The 18,867-nt window shown below is 41.8% G+C and overlaps 1 protein-coding gene across 1 annotated transcript in view; it reads right to left on the reverse strand.

Moving 5' to 3' along the window:
- Positions 1–2,984: 2,984 nt before the first annotated feature.
- The window catches only part of LOC120915461 (placenta-expressed transcript 1 protein-like), a 29,735-nt gene continuing 13,852 nt past the window's right edge, over positions 2,985–18,867 (reverse strand). Inside the window, exons 2-6 of the mRNA XM_040325997.1 lie at positions 18,214–18,403; positions 14,665–14,723; positions 8,625–8,654; positions 4,285–4,332; positions 2,985–3,374 (exon numbers count right to left, since the gene is read on the reverse strand). Of these exons, the coding sequence (XP_040181931.1) occupies positions 3,268–3,374; positions 4,285–4,332; positions 8,625–8,654; positions 14,665–14,723; positions 18,214–18,403 (434 nt within the window). The 3' untranslated portion in view covers positions 2,985–3,267. The remainder of the gene's footprint in view (positions 3,375–4,284; positions 4,333–8,624; positions 8,655–14,664; positions 14,724–18,213; positions 18,404–18,867) is intronic.

Consider the following 18,867-nt stretch of genomic DNA (forward strand, 5'->3'; position numbering starts at 1 on the left):
AAACTAAAAATTGGTCTGGGCAGGAAGGGGGTGAAAATGCCCTGTATGGAAGTGGTTAAAGAGGAAGTAAACCCGAAGATATCACCACATGCAGAAGACAGGGGATATCTCCTAAACCGTACAGGTTTAGGAGATATCCTAGGTAGCTCCAGGTAAGCCTTAAAAGGTCACTAAAGGAAAATGTTTTTTTTTGGTTTAAAATAACAACAATTTTATACTTACCTCCACTGTGCGTGCAGTTCGTTCTGCACAGAGTGGCCCCGATCCACGTCTTCTGGGGTCCCTCAGCGGCTGTCTCTGGTCCTTCCCACACTAATTACACACATTCATGCGAGAGAGCTCGCATTGTGTGTAGTCCTTGCGGGCGCACTCCTGTAATACAGCGAGCGGCCATAGCCGCTCACTGTATCACTCAGCCACGCCCCTCGGCGCGCCGAGTCACTGGATGTGATTGACAACAGTGCCAGCCAATGGCTACGCTGCTTTCAATCCATCTGCTCTAGCTGACCAGCGGCCAGGCTGAGCGGCGAAAAGGATCTCGGGACCGAGCGTGGGACTTTCGAGGGGTCAGGTAAGTATAACGGGGGGGGCGGTATACTCTAAAGTTTTTTCACCTTAATGCATAATGTATAAAGAAAGGTGTAGCGCTAAATAAATGTGAAATAGATATCCTATATGGATATCATAATTGGTAATACAAAATTAGTGATTAACACCATATGTGACCACCGTGCTGCAAAGTATTAAATAAGCAGACTGAAGTGCCAACACATATAAAAGTCCAATATATTCAGTGACTGAAAAGATTGATGGAAGGTCCACCACCAAATGTCTCAAGGCTTACCGGAAAGATTGAACCCAGATGAGCATATACCCACTAGGTCAATCTAGCTTGTTAGAGGTCTTGTAGCCACAATAGGAATATCTTAGATATCTCGGTGTACCATAGGTCCTGAAGCCCAGTATAAATCTCAGACCCAAATTTAGAGTACTATGTCAAGGTATCCATTCAGTACATATTAGAAGAGGAAGGAGAAAGATGACGATGTTCCCTAGAACGAAACGCGTCGGGAGGAATACTGATGCCACTGTTTATGATTTTATGAGCGCTCTTTATATCACTGCAAATGTGAGTGTATTTCTTTCTTTTAATAAATATTGCTGAATAATCCGCAGAATTACGCTATGTGCGCCCTTTGTTCATTCTCCTTCCTCTTCTAATATGTACTGAATGGACATGATACTCTAAACTTGGAGCCTCTTCGTTAAACCTTCTGTACTCTTTGGCCTGAGTTTTATGCTGGGCTTCAGAACCTATGGTACACCGAGATATCTAAGATATTCCTATTGTGGCTACATGACCTCTAACAAGCTAGATTGACCTAGTGGGTATATGCTCATCTGGGTTCAATCTTTCCGGTAAGCCTTGAGACATTTGGTGGTGGACCTTCCATCAATCTTTTCAGTCACTGAATATATTGGACTTTTATATGTGTTGGCACTTCAGTTTGCTTATTTAATGCTTTGCAACACGGTGGTCACATATGGTGTTAATCACTAATTTTGTATTACCAATTATGATATCCATATAGGATATCTCTTTCACATTTATTTAGCGCTACACTCTTCTTTGTACATTATTTTATTTGCATTATTCTTGATCAATTTTGCTGTGTTAGGTCTCGTACACACGACCGTTTTCCTCGACAGAATCCATCAAGAAACTTGGTGGGAGAGCTTTTTTGCCAAGGAAAACGGCCGTGTGTATGCTTTTCATCGAGAAAACTGTTGAGGAACTCAACGAGGAAAAAAGAGAACAAGTTCTCTTTTTCCTCAACAGGAGTCTAAATTTCCTCATCGTGTTGCTCGTCGGGCTGGTTTTCGAAGAGAAACATGTTCGTGTGTATGCTTAGAAACCCGCACATGCTCAGAATAAAGTATGAGACGGGAGCGCATCTTCGGTAAAAGTAGCGTTTGTAATGGAGATAGCACATTTGTCACTCTGTAACAGACTGAAAAGTGCAAATTGCCTCTTACCAGACTTTTACTTAACACGCAGTAACATGAGATTAGCAAAAGCAGCCCCAAGGGTTGTGCCAGTGGAATCGAACTTCCCCTGCCATTGTATGTGTTGTAAGTCACCGCGTTTGAGAACGAGGAGATTTGGTCTTGACCGTGTGTACGCAAAGCAAGCTTGTTAAGTTTCTCGACAAGCCTAACAAGGAACTCGTCGAGGAAAACAATGTGTTTTTTTCCGACGAGTTCTTCGGTCGTGTGTACGAGGCCTTAGCTGCTGCAAGTTTTCACTATTTAGACAGCGCGGTATTGTCTTCCCATATTTTTTGTTTTCCTTCCCAACTCCTTTAAAGCGGAAGTAAACCCATCGATGTAACACTTAAATAAACTGTTAACATTCCCGGCATGCCGGGAATGCTAACTACACATTGGTTGTGCTCTCAACCAAACTGTCAAACCATCCAATGTTTGGTGTCATAACTGATCACATGTGCAGCTTCATGGCAGTTGAAGATTGAACAAAGGCCAAGATGGCAGCTTTCTTGGCTGAAAAAGATTGGAGGGTTTACTTCCACTTTAATATAGGTTTACCTGGAGGAAAAAGTTGTTAAAAAGGGTTTAGAAATCTACAAAAAAATAGAATAATCATGCTATATTTAAGATGGATGGCATTACAGGTGCGGATTCTGCTACCAAGGTTTTTTGCAATGCATTATCATTACTAATGTAGTTAGAACTAGCAGTATTGACTCTTCTGCATATGTTAGATTACTGAATTACTAAAGAAGCAATTTCCCCTTCGGCTATGTTTGCTTTGAAAGTCCAGGCAGGTTCAAGGTGAGTTTCTGTTTTGTTTTCCATCGAATGGAGTCGTCTAACCACTCTCTGTGATTCTTGATAGATAAAAACAAATACAGGAGGGCCATAAGGCTTTCTATGGCAGTGCATTACACAGTAAAATGCATAGCGGCTAAACACAAGTTAGTTTTATTTCTGTAGTGCAAATCAAAGTGATAAAGATAAAACTAAATTTGACTCCCCCCTCTGTTATATTGCATTAAGCTGCAAAATGTGATTCCTTCTTGCTATGATTAATGTTTTTAAGTTCAATAAAAATTTACATAATTTATACTGGTTGAGCTGCTGGTTGCCCTGTAGGACATTACATAAAATATTGCGTTTTCACAAACATATGTACAGCTTTGAATATGTCCATACGGTGTAGGTAGTGAACGGGAGCCTTCGGGACATTTACTTGCTTGTAATGATAAGCAAGCCGAGGATCTGAAATAAAGCCACAGTTAGGAGACTGGTCTGGACTGCAGAGCTGGCACTTGTTGTTTTTACAGGTGTCATGGCTGAAATGAAAAAGACATTTAATTAATATTTGGCTTTTTTTTTTTTGCAGTTCTACACATGCGTCATGCACCTTGTGATTTTTCTTGAATTGTATCTGCTGCAAACCCAAGAACAAGAATGTAACATTTTCCTTAGATGTTGAGCCTACATTGGTTTTTATTTTTTTTCAAGCTAAGTTCATTTTCTGCAACTACAGAAAATACCTGTTAATCTTGCCAAGTGATTGGCTTAATTAGTAGAGGCTCACCTGCTGCCATCTTCTGCTGATACAGCATAGACAGGCATATACATTCCCTATACACAACATGGTCATTTGTAAGGAACTTATTTTTCTTCCCATCAACTTGTGACATCACTAAGCCAATCAGCAAGCACAACTGTAGTAAGTCACATACTCCTAAAAAGCCTTAAGTATTTTCTTCGCTCCCAGTGGTTAAACTAAGTGGCAGTGGAGTGAAGTACTTGTGATCCAAAGCACTCGCATATCAAAGCGAGTTTCCCCATAGAAGTCAATGGAAACAAAGATAATATGTTCCACTTCTATTGTATGCAATACTGCATGTGGCAAGAGTCACCTGGTGAGACTCAGAAATACTAGGAGACTGTTCAGATGCAGTCAGAAACCCCCGAAAAGGCTTAGAAATACTCGGGAACAGAGCATTTCCGAGTATTTCCAAACGTCTCTGAGTGTCACCATCCAGCCTTCCCCCCCGCACCTCTGGCCAAATGCGGTACTGCATAGGCTTGAAAAGATCATATTGCGAAACGCTCATTAACTGCGTTACTCGCGATGCAAGGTTTCACTGTATATGCTACTAGAGACAAAGATATGGCACTGGCAATGCACAGGTCTACTCTATTTATTTAAAATGTAAAAGTTGCCATTTAATTTTTCCTTTATAAATATACCTGTGGTTAAAGAAGAAGTGTGGGCTGTGCTGTTGTTGATGCTTGGTGCTGAAATGATAAAAGAAAAGAAAAATGTACAAGTTTCTCACGTAGCTTAAAGTAAATAATAATCTACTCCCTGCGTATCCTGATAATGTAATTTGTAATCTTAAAGGGGTGGTTCCCCCTAAAAACTACTTTTTTTAATTGCACTGCCCCCCCACATTACAATCCGATTAACGGCGAGTCGGCGCTATACTGCGCATGCGCATCGCCGTTCGGCTCCTTTTGCCAATCGTGACGCGGCTTACGCGACGGGGGGAGCTTGTTTTTGGGCAAAACGTCAATCACAGACCTGTTAGGAACGCCCACTCCCGCGGGACTCGCAACCCGGATGCACGGGTGAATATGCTGTACAAAGGTATGTACAGCATCAAAAAAATAATAATAGCCTTAATCGGATTGTAATGTGGGGGGGGCAGTGTAATTAAACAAAGTAGTTTTTAGGGGGAACCACCCCTTTAACTAACAACATCCATACTTTAAAAAATGTCTTTCTTTCCGCCAGCTGTCTACTCTGGCTGCAGTAGCTCCCTGCTTTTTTTTCACTGAGCTTTATTTGAAGTGCACAAAAATACACTTGATTCATCTCACTGTACAACAGAGCGATGTGCTGTGCCGCTGTACAGTAACATGCAATCCAGTACAGTGCGCTGTGATAAAATGCAGCAACGTCTGCTCTGGGCTGCATTGAAGTGTGCAGGACACACAGGGAGTGATTTACTAAAATTGGAGAGTGAAAAATCTGGTGCAGCTCTGCATAGAAACCAATCAGCTTCCAGGTTTAATTGAACCAGCTGAAGGTAGAGGCTGATTGGCTGCCATGCACAGCTGCACCAGATTTTGCACTTTTCAGTTTTAGTTAATGGACCCCATAGAAAACAATTGCTTTTGGTGCGTCCTTGCGTAATTGTACACTGCATTTTACACTAAGTGTGTATTTACTAAAGGCAAATAGACTGTGAACTTTGAGCTGAGTAAATGCGCAGAAGCTCTGCTGACTTCCATCATCCAATCACGTGCAAGCTGTTTTTTAATTTTCCTTGCAAGTGATTGGGTGTTCTTTGCAAAGTGAAGGGTTGCCTCATCCACTAAGCTCTTGAGCAACTGCACATGCATAGGGCAACTGCACTTTGCAAAGTGCACAGTATATTTGTCTTCAGTAAATCAACCCCATAGTGTGAATTCTGACTCAATGGATCAGTTGTATAAACTAGCATTAGCCGTATTTATTACTGGTTTCGTCTGTGTATGACCATCTACAAGGTTGTACAAGAATATAGGATATATTTACAAACTTACTGGTGTGCTGGAGTACAAGTGTTTCTCCAGATAGCAGAGGGATGACTATATAAGTCTGCTACTGCTTTTTTTCATTGTCCAATCTTCAAATTGAGGTGTGGTCTCAGCCAGAGTAAAGCCAGTCTTAGACGGTTCAAATCTCGGCCGGGTTCAGCAACGGCTGGCCGAGATTCAAACCATGTACGGGCAGGTTGAGTGTACCAAAGTTGATCAATCAACTTGGGTACAACCAGCATGTCAGATTTTTTAGACGATTATTGCCAGCAGCTATAGACGCTAGCAATAATCACTTTGTGTTCTTCTGGCAAGGACAGCTCCCCATGCTCCCCCACCGGGAGAACTCAATAGCTCAGCGGGAGGGCTTCCAATTTGAAAGAAAATCGCACTGTCTATGGCTAGCTTTAGGCTGGTCGTACAAGGAAAATTGAATAGATCCCTCTATCCACACAAGTGAGGTGACTGGAGGAATCCTCCCCGATGTATTATTGTATTCTGACAGTGGGAACTGTTGTGGAAATTTTATGAAGATGTATTTTAATATGTATTGTCATAGTGTCTCCCAGTGTTAGTTCTCCCGCAACCCTCTCTAAAGAGCTGACTGGGGCATACTGACGCTGGTTGAGATCCGGTAGGTAGTGGAAATGTTCCTGAAGTTGGAGAGAGGAGTTTGCAGAGTGAGGATATGTCTGCCGGCGAAAGGGCCCCTGTGTGATGCACAAATGTTCATCTGGGGGGATGTGTCCGCTCTGCAAACACATTATCGGTTTAGCAGATGTGCGCTCATGTCACCCCTGTATGCCTGATTAACATATTTGTGGTGCCGTGGGCATACACCTGCAGATAACCTCTCATCAACAGGAACTGTGTTCATTGGTTGTTGTATTATTCATGTTGTTCTTTTGTATTAACTAATCCTGTTGGAAGGATTTCCTGTATTGTCACATCCTGTGTTTTCACATCCTTATTTGGTCATTTCCTGTGTGGAGGTCACATCCTGTAATGTCACTTTCCAAGGAGGAGGAGATTGGATGCTGGAGCCATCTCTTCCTGTTTGTCAAAGCTTTTATTATTTACGAATAAAAAGGCCGAGTTCACTAGTCGCTGGGCAGTGATGCTGACGGAGCTGAGAATGTAGCTGGGGTGATGTCTGTTTACTGGGAATGAACAGGAAATAGAATGATGGGGTAAGATGCATTATATCATTAGACAAAATGTGTGCTTATTATGAGCACGGGAGATATGGCTGTGCACTCTGCGTACAGCTAAATTTCCATGACAGGACCCCTCTGCTGTCAGAATAAACTTATAAGTACTGCAGCCAATAGTCTGTAGTCCTGATTGAACAAACATATTCCAACAAGCCCATTTGTGAGAAGTCGATCATTAGATTGACTTCTCATGATAGGGAATGGCCATAGATGGATTGAAATTCATCCGATCCCTGCTGAACCAGCTGAATTTTGATCCATCTATGGCCAGCTTTATTGACTAATCTATGTTACTGGTAGTGGGCACTGGGCATTGGTAATTGGGCTGTGCGGGCTGATGGGAGGATGCTGGAGCAAGAAAATGACTACACAAAATCAGAACTCTTTTGCAGGTAAAACAGTCAGGCCTCGTACACACGACCGAGGAACTCGACGGGTGAAACACATCGTTTTCCTCGTCGAGTTCCTTGTTAGGCTGTCGAGGAACTCGACAAGGCAAGTTTCTCCATTCCCATCGAGGAAATAGAGAACTTGCTCTCTTTTTGGTTCGTCGAGTTTCTCGACAGTTTCCTCAACGAAAATGTACACACGACCGGTTTCCTCGCCCAAAAAATATCTCCCAGTAAGTTTCTTGCTGGTTTTTGCCGAGAAACTCGGTCGTGTGTACGAGGCTTCACACATTATGAATTCACCTTTTTTAGCTGCTCTCCTGGTGTTCAGTTTTTAATCAAATTATAAATGTGTGGCTCTGTCTTTATCATGGTCCAACATTTAATAAAATAAAACACAAGCATGTGATTCTGTTAAAGGGAGAATTGATGGTAATATTTGCAGCTTGGATAGACCAAAATGTAGTTTAGTTGTTGGGTCTTTTCTACCTGTGATACAGTATTGAACTGACTACTTTTTCTTCTTTACAAATTTCTGAGCCATACGTCGTACAAGGGACTGCATGTATACAATGTATCATCTTGTATGATACATTTTTGGTTACTCTACTGAGTAATCGTCCATGTTTCCCTGCTCCGGTGTCCATCACTGGATATTTACATACACTGTTTCCTGTGCCTCAAAAACCTCCAATTCTACAGGAAGGGTGATCTTTTTTGAACAGTGAATAGAACAGTATAAGGCCCCGTACACACGTCCGAGGAACTCGACGGGCAAAACTCATCGTTTTGCTCGTCGAGTTCTGTGTGAAGCCGCCGAGGATCTCGGCGAGCCAACTTTCCTCATTGAACAACGAGGAAATAGAGAACATGTTCTCTATTTGGCTCGACGAGGAACTCGTCGGCTTCCTCGGCTGAAAGTGTACACACGCCAGGTTTCTCGGCAGAATTCAGCTCCGATCGAGTTTCTGGCTGAATTCTGCCGAGAAACTCGGTCGTGTGTACGGGGCCTAACTGTCTCCACTGCGGAAAGATCTACATAAAGCATACAAGTTCCCTAATAGTCAGAAACGAAAGAGCAAAAAGCATGTACCATTAAAACTCTTCCCAAGGCCCCTTGATGGAGTACCCTTGATGCACCCAAACTTCAACACCTCTCTGCAGTGCCATGGATGTTCCTGCCCTTTATAGTGAGGGGCAAATAGGTAGGCACAGCTGGCTAATGCTTCTTACTGTGAAGTGCCAACGTTTATATACTGGAGCTCACAGAATTTGGAACTCTAGGAGCGACCGAGATGACATAAGCATATATGGCCTTTTAATGAAAATTAGAAAAGTGTGCTTTTAAATAGTGTAACAGAACACAGAAAAACTAAATAACTAGACGTTAAATTTAACTTACCAATTGTTGTTTGATTTGGACTGACGATAGCTAAAAGAAAGAGAAAAGAATGTTTAGATCATAATTTTAAAAGTAACTAAATAAATATATGCAGCACACATTTATTCTGATTTACAGTAGTTTGTGTGAGTCTGGTAAGCTCAGGCTGGAGGGTTCTACAGGTCAAGCCTCTGGTAGCTCCCCCTGGTTCTAGAAGGTACTGGAAGTTTTTAGAAGCTAGTGGATAGAGGAGATAAGGCTATAATCTGCAATTTTATGGGAATCTGACCAATCTCCAGGCAGGAGGCCTAGCAAAGTGGTTGGGTCAGCCCATAAATATGGTGGAGCCTGGCCAGGGTGGGCGTTCGTCGGGTTTAAGATGGAGTGCTTAGGCTGTGTCGTGGAACCTGGGAGGGGACCCGGGGCTGGGAGCTGAGGAAATAGAGAAGCTGAAGAGAGGGATATTCACTAGCCTTCAGTCTCTTCTAGGAGACGCCCTGGATAGCATGGGAAGACCTGGACAGCAGGAGCCCTGAACAGCAGTCTTGTCCACAGCAGCAGGATTCCAGGTACAGTGTAAGTACTTTTATACTCCCAGGGCATAAAAGGCAGAAGGCTGTCAGATGCGATATCCAGAAAGCTTGCAGGGACAGTGCCAACAGCTAAACCCAATTTGTTGTCCAACTTTACAAGGCAGCCAGGTGGGCTGGTATGTTCAAGAGGATTCCACTGCTGTGCAACGCAAAGTGATAGTTTAAAAAACTACTTCAAAAATCATATAATCCAGTGAATTCAGTGATGACCACCTCTGGCTGGAATGCCTGCTCACCTCCAAATTATGACCCCACTATAGAGTCACAATCGCCTGTTAGGATGTCTCTCAGGATCCCAAGGGGGAAATTTCATACACAAAACTGGGGACTTTTTTTTATTGGATTCTATTATTGATTGTAAATTTATATTGGTTGTGCTACACTGGTTATGTTATAATGATCTGGGTTTTGAGAGTCACATGTGGACACACTCTGATAGGTGGTGACAGCATCGGTTAAAAAAAAGCTAACTTGCTTTAAATTTAACCGATGGATTCCTAACCGATGGGAAAAAAACGATCGTTAGTAGGCACAACCATCGGTTAAAAATCCACGCATGCTCAGAATCAAGTCGACGCATGCTTGGAAGCATTGAACTTAGTTTTTTTCAGCACGTCGTTGTGTTTTACATCACCGCGTTCTGACATGATCGTTCTCATCGGATGGACTGATCGTGTGTACGAAACAAAAAATACAGCGCTCGAGGGTGGAGTACTAATCACTTTATAGTCTTAAAGTAGTGCAAAAATATACACATGAACTGAAAAATTAAAAACTGCACACTAGGCAGAAAGTTTAAACAAGCGAATCTATTGCAAAGTCCCCAAACACTTGAACAGTAACCATATGGTGATAGTGGGATAGCAACCTGAAATCACTGCTGGGAGAAAGCTTCCAACCAAAGTACACTTCTGTAGTATATGAAGGTGGTACAGCCGTTAGTATGCCTCTAAGCAGGGAGATGAAAAACACACAGCGGGGAGACAGCATCCACGCTGGGAGTGAACATAGATGTTATTCACCTGCCGAGGGAGAAATGGCTGTAGTTCTAATCCAACAGGGAGGCCGATGGGGGTGGGATCACTCCTCGCAACGAAGGATGTAGGGCAGTGAGGGAGATCCTGGATGGGAACCACCGTGCCAATACGAGGACGCCGCCGCGTCAATCAGAAGCGAGGAGGGAGGGGTGGAATCACCGCTGCGTCACATGAAGGGGAAGGGAATGAAGTCCGGACTCTATCCCTCGAGGGTCATGTGACTCCAGGGGCCAATCAGTGGAAGAGATAGACGAGCAGTAAAATCAACATGCTGAACGTCACTGAAGGAATTCCCAGACTGTCAGTATCTCAGCATTGGCTTCTTGTAAACAAGTGGGGGCATAAAACGAGATGGGGGTGAGCCGTGACTGACATGTTTCGCGTGCCAGACGCTTTGTCAAAGTCACGGACAGGCAACACCACCAGATTAAAATAGGAACATGTAACAATCCCATTGGATAATGGCGGGCGGGGGGACGGATTTAAAGTATTAACCCCACCATCACCATTCGGTTCTTTATTTAAAAAAAACAACATATTGAGTTTACAATTATTATGTTTGTTGATATTAAACTAGAAACACCCAATAGTGACACATATACAAAAAATAATAATAGCACATATACAAAAATACATAATACATACATTGAAAATGAATGAAAATAAAATAAAAAATAAAAAATACAATATAAAAATAAAAAATATATAAAAAATAAAGAATAAAAAATAAAAAATATAATACAAAACACAATGTACTCAACTCATAACATAAATATTAGTGACATGAACACATTTATCTATAAAAACTATCATTTTTTAAAAACATGACGTTGAATAAAAAGAGCCATAAGCTCTGTATACTAAAATTTAATTCAAGTTTCGTTCGTAATGCTGAGGATATCTAGCTCCTCGTTAAGGCCACCTGGTGACAAAGAACCCATCCGAAAGATCCAATAAGTTTCCCTCTTGCAGAGGAGGGAAAATCTTTCATTAGCCGTAAGTGACCCTATTGGAATGGACTCAATCGCCATGACCTCCAGGCACTTAAAATCTTTATTATGGGCCTGCAGGAAGTGTCTAGGTACACTGTGTTTGTCACAGCCCTTTTTGATAAGGCGTCTATGCTCGCCTATTCGTATCCGTAAAGTACGGATTGTCCTTCCTACGTAAAGCAAATTACAAGGACAACGCAACACGTAAACAACAAATTCCGTTGAACAGGTAATGAATTGATTGATCGGAAAACTGCAGTCTTTGGTTTTAATAAAATCAGTCCCTCCTTTAGAGATAGACTGACAAGTAAGACATCCTCTTTTACCACATCTGAAGATACCGGTTTTATTATTGAAGTAGGCCCGAATATCTAAAGGACGAGTGGGGTTATTCTTAGAGACTTTACTTGGTGCAATGATATTCCGGATGGTCCGTGCCCTTCTAAAGGTAATCTGGGGTTTAGGGGGAAGGGAAGAAGACAGATATTGGTCTAGTTGAAGAATGTTGAAATGTTTGTTAATAATGCTACTTATATTTTTATGTTCGGTGTTAAAAGTGGAAATAAACCTTATATTATTTACGACCCTGTCCTTAATGACCTTCTTCTTTTTGTTAATAATCATGTTGGAATTGAAAGCATCATCTAATAATTCTTGTGGATACCCCTTCTCTCTAAATTTCGTCTTCATAGTAAGGCCCTGGGTCATGTAGTCCTGTATCTTTGAACAGTTTCTCCGTAGCCTATTAAATTGTCCATATGGGATATTTGATTTCCACGACGAGTGATGGCAACTATTGAAATGTAAATATGAATTACCACTAGTAGGTTTAATATGGTTACTAGTGGTAATGACCTCCTGATCATGTGAAAGTACCAAATCCAAAAAAATTAAATTGTCCTTATCGAAGACATGCGTAAACGAAAGGCCTAGCTCATTATTGTTACAGTGGTCTACAAATAATGAAAAAAGATCAGCACCACCACTCCAAATAAGGACTACGTCGTCTATATAACGCCCATAGAAGACGACGTGTTCCAAAAATGGATTGTTATTCCAAATTTGCATCGTGTGTACGAGACTTAAGATGACCACTGCCTTGCTAAAGAAGCTGAGGATAAAGGTTATGGACTGGCCAAGCATGTTTCCAAACCTAAACCCTATTGGGCATCTGTGGGGCATCTTCAAATGGAAGGTGGAGGAGCGCAAGGACTCTAACAACATCCACCAGCTCTGTGATGTCATAATGGAGGAGTGGAAGAGGACTCCAATGGCAACCTGTGAACTTCATGCCCAAGAGAGTTAAGGCAGTGCTGGAAAATAAAGGTGGCCAAATATTGACACTTTGGGTCCAATTTGGACATTTTCACTTAGGGGTGTACTCACTTTTGTTGCCAACAGTTTAGACATTAATGGTGTGTTGAGTTATTTTGAGGGGACAACAAATTTACACTGTTATACAAGCTGTACACTCACTACTTTACATTGTAGCAAAGTGTCACTTCTTCAGTGTTGTCACATGAAAAGACATACCGTATTTATCGGAGTATTGTGCGCTCCGGCGTATAGCGCGCACCCCTAATTTTAGCCCCAAAATCCTGTAAAAAAACATTTTATTACATTTTACTACTTTACAGTTTTGGTGTCTTGCCCGGCGTCCATCGGCGGGCCTCGTCTGGTCCGGCGTCCGTCTGCGGCCTCGGTGGTGTCCTCCTGACTTCTCCCGTGCTGTCTTCATGTCGAATCCCCGCTTCCCGCGCTCAGTTTGAAGCCCCCGCCAACTTATACTGAGCGCAGTACACTCGGGTATATTCGGCCAGGCTCAGCTTCTCACGCATAAATATCACAGAGCGTGACTACGAGCGAAGCTGAGCCTGGCCGAATGTACCCGAGTGTACTGCGCTCGGTATATGTCGGCGCAGGCATTTAAACACGGTGCGGGAAGCGGGTATCGGCGTATATAGCGCACCCACGATTTTGCCCTAATTTTCAGGGCAAAAAAGTGTGCGATATACGCCGATAAATACGGTAATAAAATATTTACAAAAATGTGAGGGGTGTAGTTACTTTTGTGAGATACTGTATGTTACAGCACTTTGTATTTGTACTTGGACGTATAAAGTTTTGTTAATGTCTATTGTAATCTTTAAAATCAATAAAAAATATTGAAATGAAAAAAAGCCTGCATATATGACTTATTGCTGAATGTCAGGCATATAATTACTTTGAGAGAGGGATCTTACAGTACACGATCCCAAAACTTTGGCTTATGCTTTCCCACTTTTGAAAATAAAGAGAAATATTCTTTCAAAGTGCACCTTTGAAGTTTCCTCTTATTTGCCAATCTCTCCTGACATGCAAAGCTCCAGCACTTCCTTTTGGAGCCAAAACTTACCCGACCCTTCTTCTTTTTCTTGCACATTTCTACTACTAAGTACGGCATTCCATTAAAGTGAAGATTTACGTTAGGAAATTTGAGGCACTGCCAGGTACTACAGGGAGTTTCCCGGTGGGCCGATGGCTCAGTGGGCCGGCTTCAGTGACAGTGGACTGCCGCCTCCCTCTGCTCCTCTGTCTCTCCCTTCCCACAGCGCTCACCTCCACTCCCTCCCCGCAGCGTTCACCTGGGGGGAACAGAGAAGCAGGGGGAGGACCAGAGGAGCAGGGGGGACGACAGAGGAGCATGGGGGAGGGGACAGACAGCTGACTCAACAGCTATGGTCTGAGAGTTTCTCACTTCTGCCTAATCTTGTCCCATAAGGGGGGGGGGGGCACCGAACTGATTCTTTGCCCCGGGTTAAATAATGTCTAGCTTCCCCACTGGTACTGCCTATAAGAGTACCAGTACCAGCCGTTCTACTCTAATAAAAGTAGAATGGCTAGTGGCTAGTGAAGGGGGAGAGTGGGTGCGGGTGGCCGGGGGGGGGGGGGTGTGGGAGTTGCCCGGCTGCCATGGGAGAGACCTGTCAAAGTGGGCCAGTCTGGATGAAGTCCAGAGCCAAATTTCTGTCCCAGTCCAGCCCTGGGCACTGCAACATCAACATACCATAGCCTTTATGGCATTTATTACTTTTATTACTGTTAATACTTATACGCCTTTATAGCAGAAACATCTTAGGTATGCACATAAAACATTTCCCTAAAACATATTTAAAGGTAAATAGAAGAGAATGTCCCTAGGCAATGCATTGTTTTGCCACCCATTTTATGAAAAATGTAGACCTTTAACGAATCACAACTATTATACTACATTTTACATCTACAAATAACTTAGCCCTTCCCCTCACACATTCTTATAGTGAAAATAAATGGTCACAGGCCATAGGTTTAAATATATTTCCTTTAGCTTTTTTGAAGACCATCAAAAAACATGTACTGTTGGTAGGGCCTGAGGACAGGTAGGAAAGTAAGAAAGAAAGTCTGTAATACATTAACTTACCTTGATTTAATGTTCTGGAAACAATGAAAGTACTATTGGCATTGTTGTGTATGTGAGCTCTGAAAATAAATAAAAAAAGTTGAGTTTTATATATATATATATATATATATATATATATATATATATATATATATATATATATATATAGGCATGTTATTAATACACATGTTAATTCTTTATTTATTTATTTATTACTATTTATTTGGGAAGCGCGCATATACCACCGGTCGGTGGTGCCAAAGCGCTTTGTGACAAAATAGCCCGGATGTTCTGGCGAGGGGAGCATAAATAAAAGAGAAGGGAGAAAAGAACAAGAAATCAGCGAAGAAAAATTGGCCTAGGATTGAAATGCTTGGCAGAATAGCCAGGTCTTCAGCTTCTTCCTGAACGTATATAGGCTTCGGGAGATGCGAATGTTAAGCGGGATTTAATTCTGATTAATTTACTAAAGGCAACTAGACTGTGCACTTTGCAAGAGCAGTTGTTCAGAGCTTAGTAAAGGACATAGGTGTGCGCACAGGGTGTGCCAGGGGCTTCTAAAAAATTGTAAAAAAATAAAATATTAAACATTTAAATGCTAAAAAAAAAAAATATTAAAAATAAAACTACTGACACTGTCCACTGCCCTACTGACCAATCTCTGGCCTACTGACACTGTCAGTCTATATACACATGCGCACACACACACACGCATGCATGTGTGTTTGATTTCGGAGTGCACACCCTAATGCAATAGGCTGTGTACACCTATATGGTAAAGGAGCAGAAGCCCTGCTGACTTCCATCATCCAATCATGTGCAAGCTAATTTTTTTTTTTTTTTAATTTTCCTTGCACGTGATTGGGTACTCTGCAAAGTGAAGCTTTACCTCATTTACTAAGCTCTGGAGCAACTGCACATAGAGAGTGCAACTACACTTTGCAAAGTGCACAGCCTATTTGCCTTTAGTAAATCAACCCCATTGCATTCTTTGCAAAGTGAAGATTTACCTAATTTACTAGTTGTCTTTAGTAAATCAGCCTCTAAGTAATTACTGTATATACTCGAGTATAAGCCGAGTTTTTCAGCACATTTTTTTGTGCTGAAAATGCCCCCCTCGGCTTATACTCGAGTTACCTTTTTGTGCCTGATCTCCCAGACTTTGGGGACCCGGTACCGACCGGCTGTAACCACTTAAGGACCCCTTCACGCCGATATACGTCGGCAGAATGGCACAGCTGGGCACATCAACGTATATGTACGTTGCTCTTTAAGCCCAGCTTAGAGGCAACTCTACATTTTGGAATTACCCTCACATTCATTCCGGGTGACATTGATGATCAGAATAATGAGGGAAAGTCAATCACCCTAAAGCCTCGTACACACGACCGAGTAACTCGTCGGGCGAGACACATCGTTTTCCTCGACGAGTTCCTTGTTACGCTTGTCGAGGAACTCGACAAGCTTGCTTTGCGTACACACGGTCAAGACAAAATCTCCTCGTTCTCAAACGCGGTGACGTACAACACATACACCGGCGGGGGAAGTTCGATTCCACTGGCACAACCCTTGGGGCTGCTTTTGCTAATCTCATGTTACTGCGTGTTAAGTAAAAGTTTGGTAAGAGACGATTTGCACTTTTCAGTCTGTTGCAGAGTGACAAATGTGCTATCTCCATTACAAACCCTACTTTTACTCCCGTCTCATACTTTATTCTGAGCATGCGCGGGTTTCTTAGCATACACACCATTGTGTTTCTCGTCGAAAACCAGCCCGACGAGGAACACGACGAGGTAATTGAGACTCCCGTCAAGGAAAAAGAGAACTTGTTCTACGGTTTCCTCAGCAAAAAAGCTCTCCCACCAAGTTTCTTGATGGATTCTGTGGAGTTTCTCGGTCGTGTGTACGAGGCTTAACACAGACAGCAATAAAAACCTATCAATGATTATAACCCCTTGCCACTCTATGCAATAATAATAAAAAAACAACAACATAAAAACAAGCCTTTGGATATATTTTACATTTAAAGCAAGTTATAAACCAGAAAACAAAAATTACATAAATTGTAGCTCACCAATTCTTGGATGTGGTGGCGGCATTTGTTTTCTTTTTTAGGCTTTTATCCCTTATTTTCACCTGGTGATCCAGCCAGTACATATGTTTTTTTTTTTAGTAACTTTAACCTCCCTGGCGGTATGATTATGTCAGATTTTAGGTGCTGAAAGCGGTACCATTATTTTGCAAGGAAATTTGGTGTTTTACATTGTAGGCCTGCAATTCTTAGGAATAACTCACTTAAATCTGTCCAAACAAGAGTCTAGTAGACATCCCGGGTATGATAAAATTTGAAAAACAAAATCATAAATTATAATATAATAAATAACTATAAATAATTATAACAAATAATAATGTAATTATAATAAAAATGATTCAATAATGTAATCAAATCAAAAACACTGACATTTGCTCAGTTGCAGAATTGTCGCTGTCATTACTTTTATTGTTTTATGACGAATTTCCCCACAAATCGCTCAATTCTGCAAGTGATTCTAATTTATTATCGCTGTTTTCTAGCTGCTCTAAAACCACTTTTGATGTAAAGGGACATTTTTGGTTGCTATGGACAATCTACAGTTTGCAGGCAGAAAGAACAGTTTTTATTATACAAAAGTGCATGTAGGGCACTGGGCAGACCACTAGGGACAAAGGGGGGTGTTTATTTTTTTCATACAGTAATGTAATCTATAAGATTACAGTATACTGTATGTATTGTGTGTATTTACTTTTTTGAATTTGGTGCCGATCTCCGCCCCGTGCGTCATAACATCACAGGGAACGGAGTTCGGCGGCACTCGGCACTGTGAATCGAGCGAGGAGGACACAGTTTAATCACACAGCGGGGAGGCATTGCAGGATCCAGGGGACAAGGTAAGTGAGATTTTGTCTTGACAGTGTGTACGCAAAGAAAGCTTGTCAAGATTCTCGACAAGCCTAAGGCCTCGTACACACGACCGAGAAACTCGACGGGCGAAACACATCGTTTTGCTCGTCGAGTTCCTTGTTGGCTGTCGAGGATCTCGGCGAGCCAAATTTCCCCATTGCCGTAGAGGAAAAAGAAGACATGCTCTCTTTTTGGCTCGACGAAATCCTCGACAGTTTCCTCGTCGAAAAGTGTACAATCGACCGGTTTCCTCGGCAAGAAAAAAACCCAGCAAGTTTCTTGCTGGTTTTTGCCGAGAAACTCGGTTGTGTGTACGAGGCTTCACAAGGAACTCGTTGAGGAAAACGATGTTTAATTTACGACGAGTTTGTCGGTCGTGTGTACGAGGCCTCAGACTAACAATCCTGAGGCCCAAAGGTGTCTCCATCCTGAGTGGAGGCACCATAATTAAAGAGTGTTACTGGCCTGGATCTTCTGGTAAAATAAAGTAAAAAAAAGCTAAATTTAAAACTAATATAGCCACTACATCTAAGGATTGATAAGCTGCAATCTATTCCACTTTTGGGTTTATTATTGTTTTTGTTTTTTTAGTGCTATTGGAGTTAATTCATCAAAGTGTGACTACTCACGTTATGTTAACAGATGTTAGATTTTCCGGTGATGTCCATTGTGCCTGCAATTGTGTTGCATTCTCAAATGGGTTTTGAAACAAAGGGCTTCCATTGCAGCTAATATTGACATTAGACCAATTTCCAACAGAATTGGATGAGGATAATGCTTGTAAGATCACTGTAACGTTACCACTGCCTTCCAAACGAACTAGAAGAAAGAAAATATATATTATTATATATTATATATAAATCTCAAACAAACCTGTTGTGGTTTAAGCCAAGTACTCACGGCAAAAAAAACGGTTGATATCGGTCAGCTCAACAGAAAATGGCTGAGATTCGATCAGTGTGTACTGTGAAGAATGCTTCAGTTTAAATTCTCCCTGCTAAGTAATATTGTGTGTGTGTGTTAAGTGTAACAGGTGATTTCAGGTGTGACTCACCCCTCTGCTAACAGGCTTTTGAAATGTTAATGACCCTTCCTCAGCCAGTCCTATTTCAAAGGGTAATTGTGTGTGTGAAGGAGCCCTGTGGTTACTGTTTACTGTGATTAGAAGTGGCTCATGTTAATTATTCTGATTACCTTATTGTGGTAATTATCTCTTCTATATGCGGGGCCAGGCTGTCTAGATAATGTATTCTGTACAACTAGTAATTACCTTCACTGATGTC

The sequence above is a fragment of the Rana temporaria genome, chromosome 10 (assembly GCF_905171775.1).
Source record: "Rana temporaria chromosome 10, aRanTem1.1, whole genome shotgun sequence".
NCBI classification, from domain to species: Eukaryota; Metazoa; Chordata; class Amphibia; order Anura; family Ranidae; genus Rana; species Rana temporaria.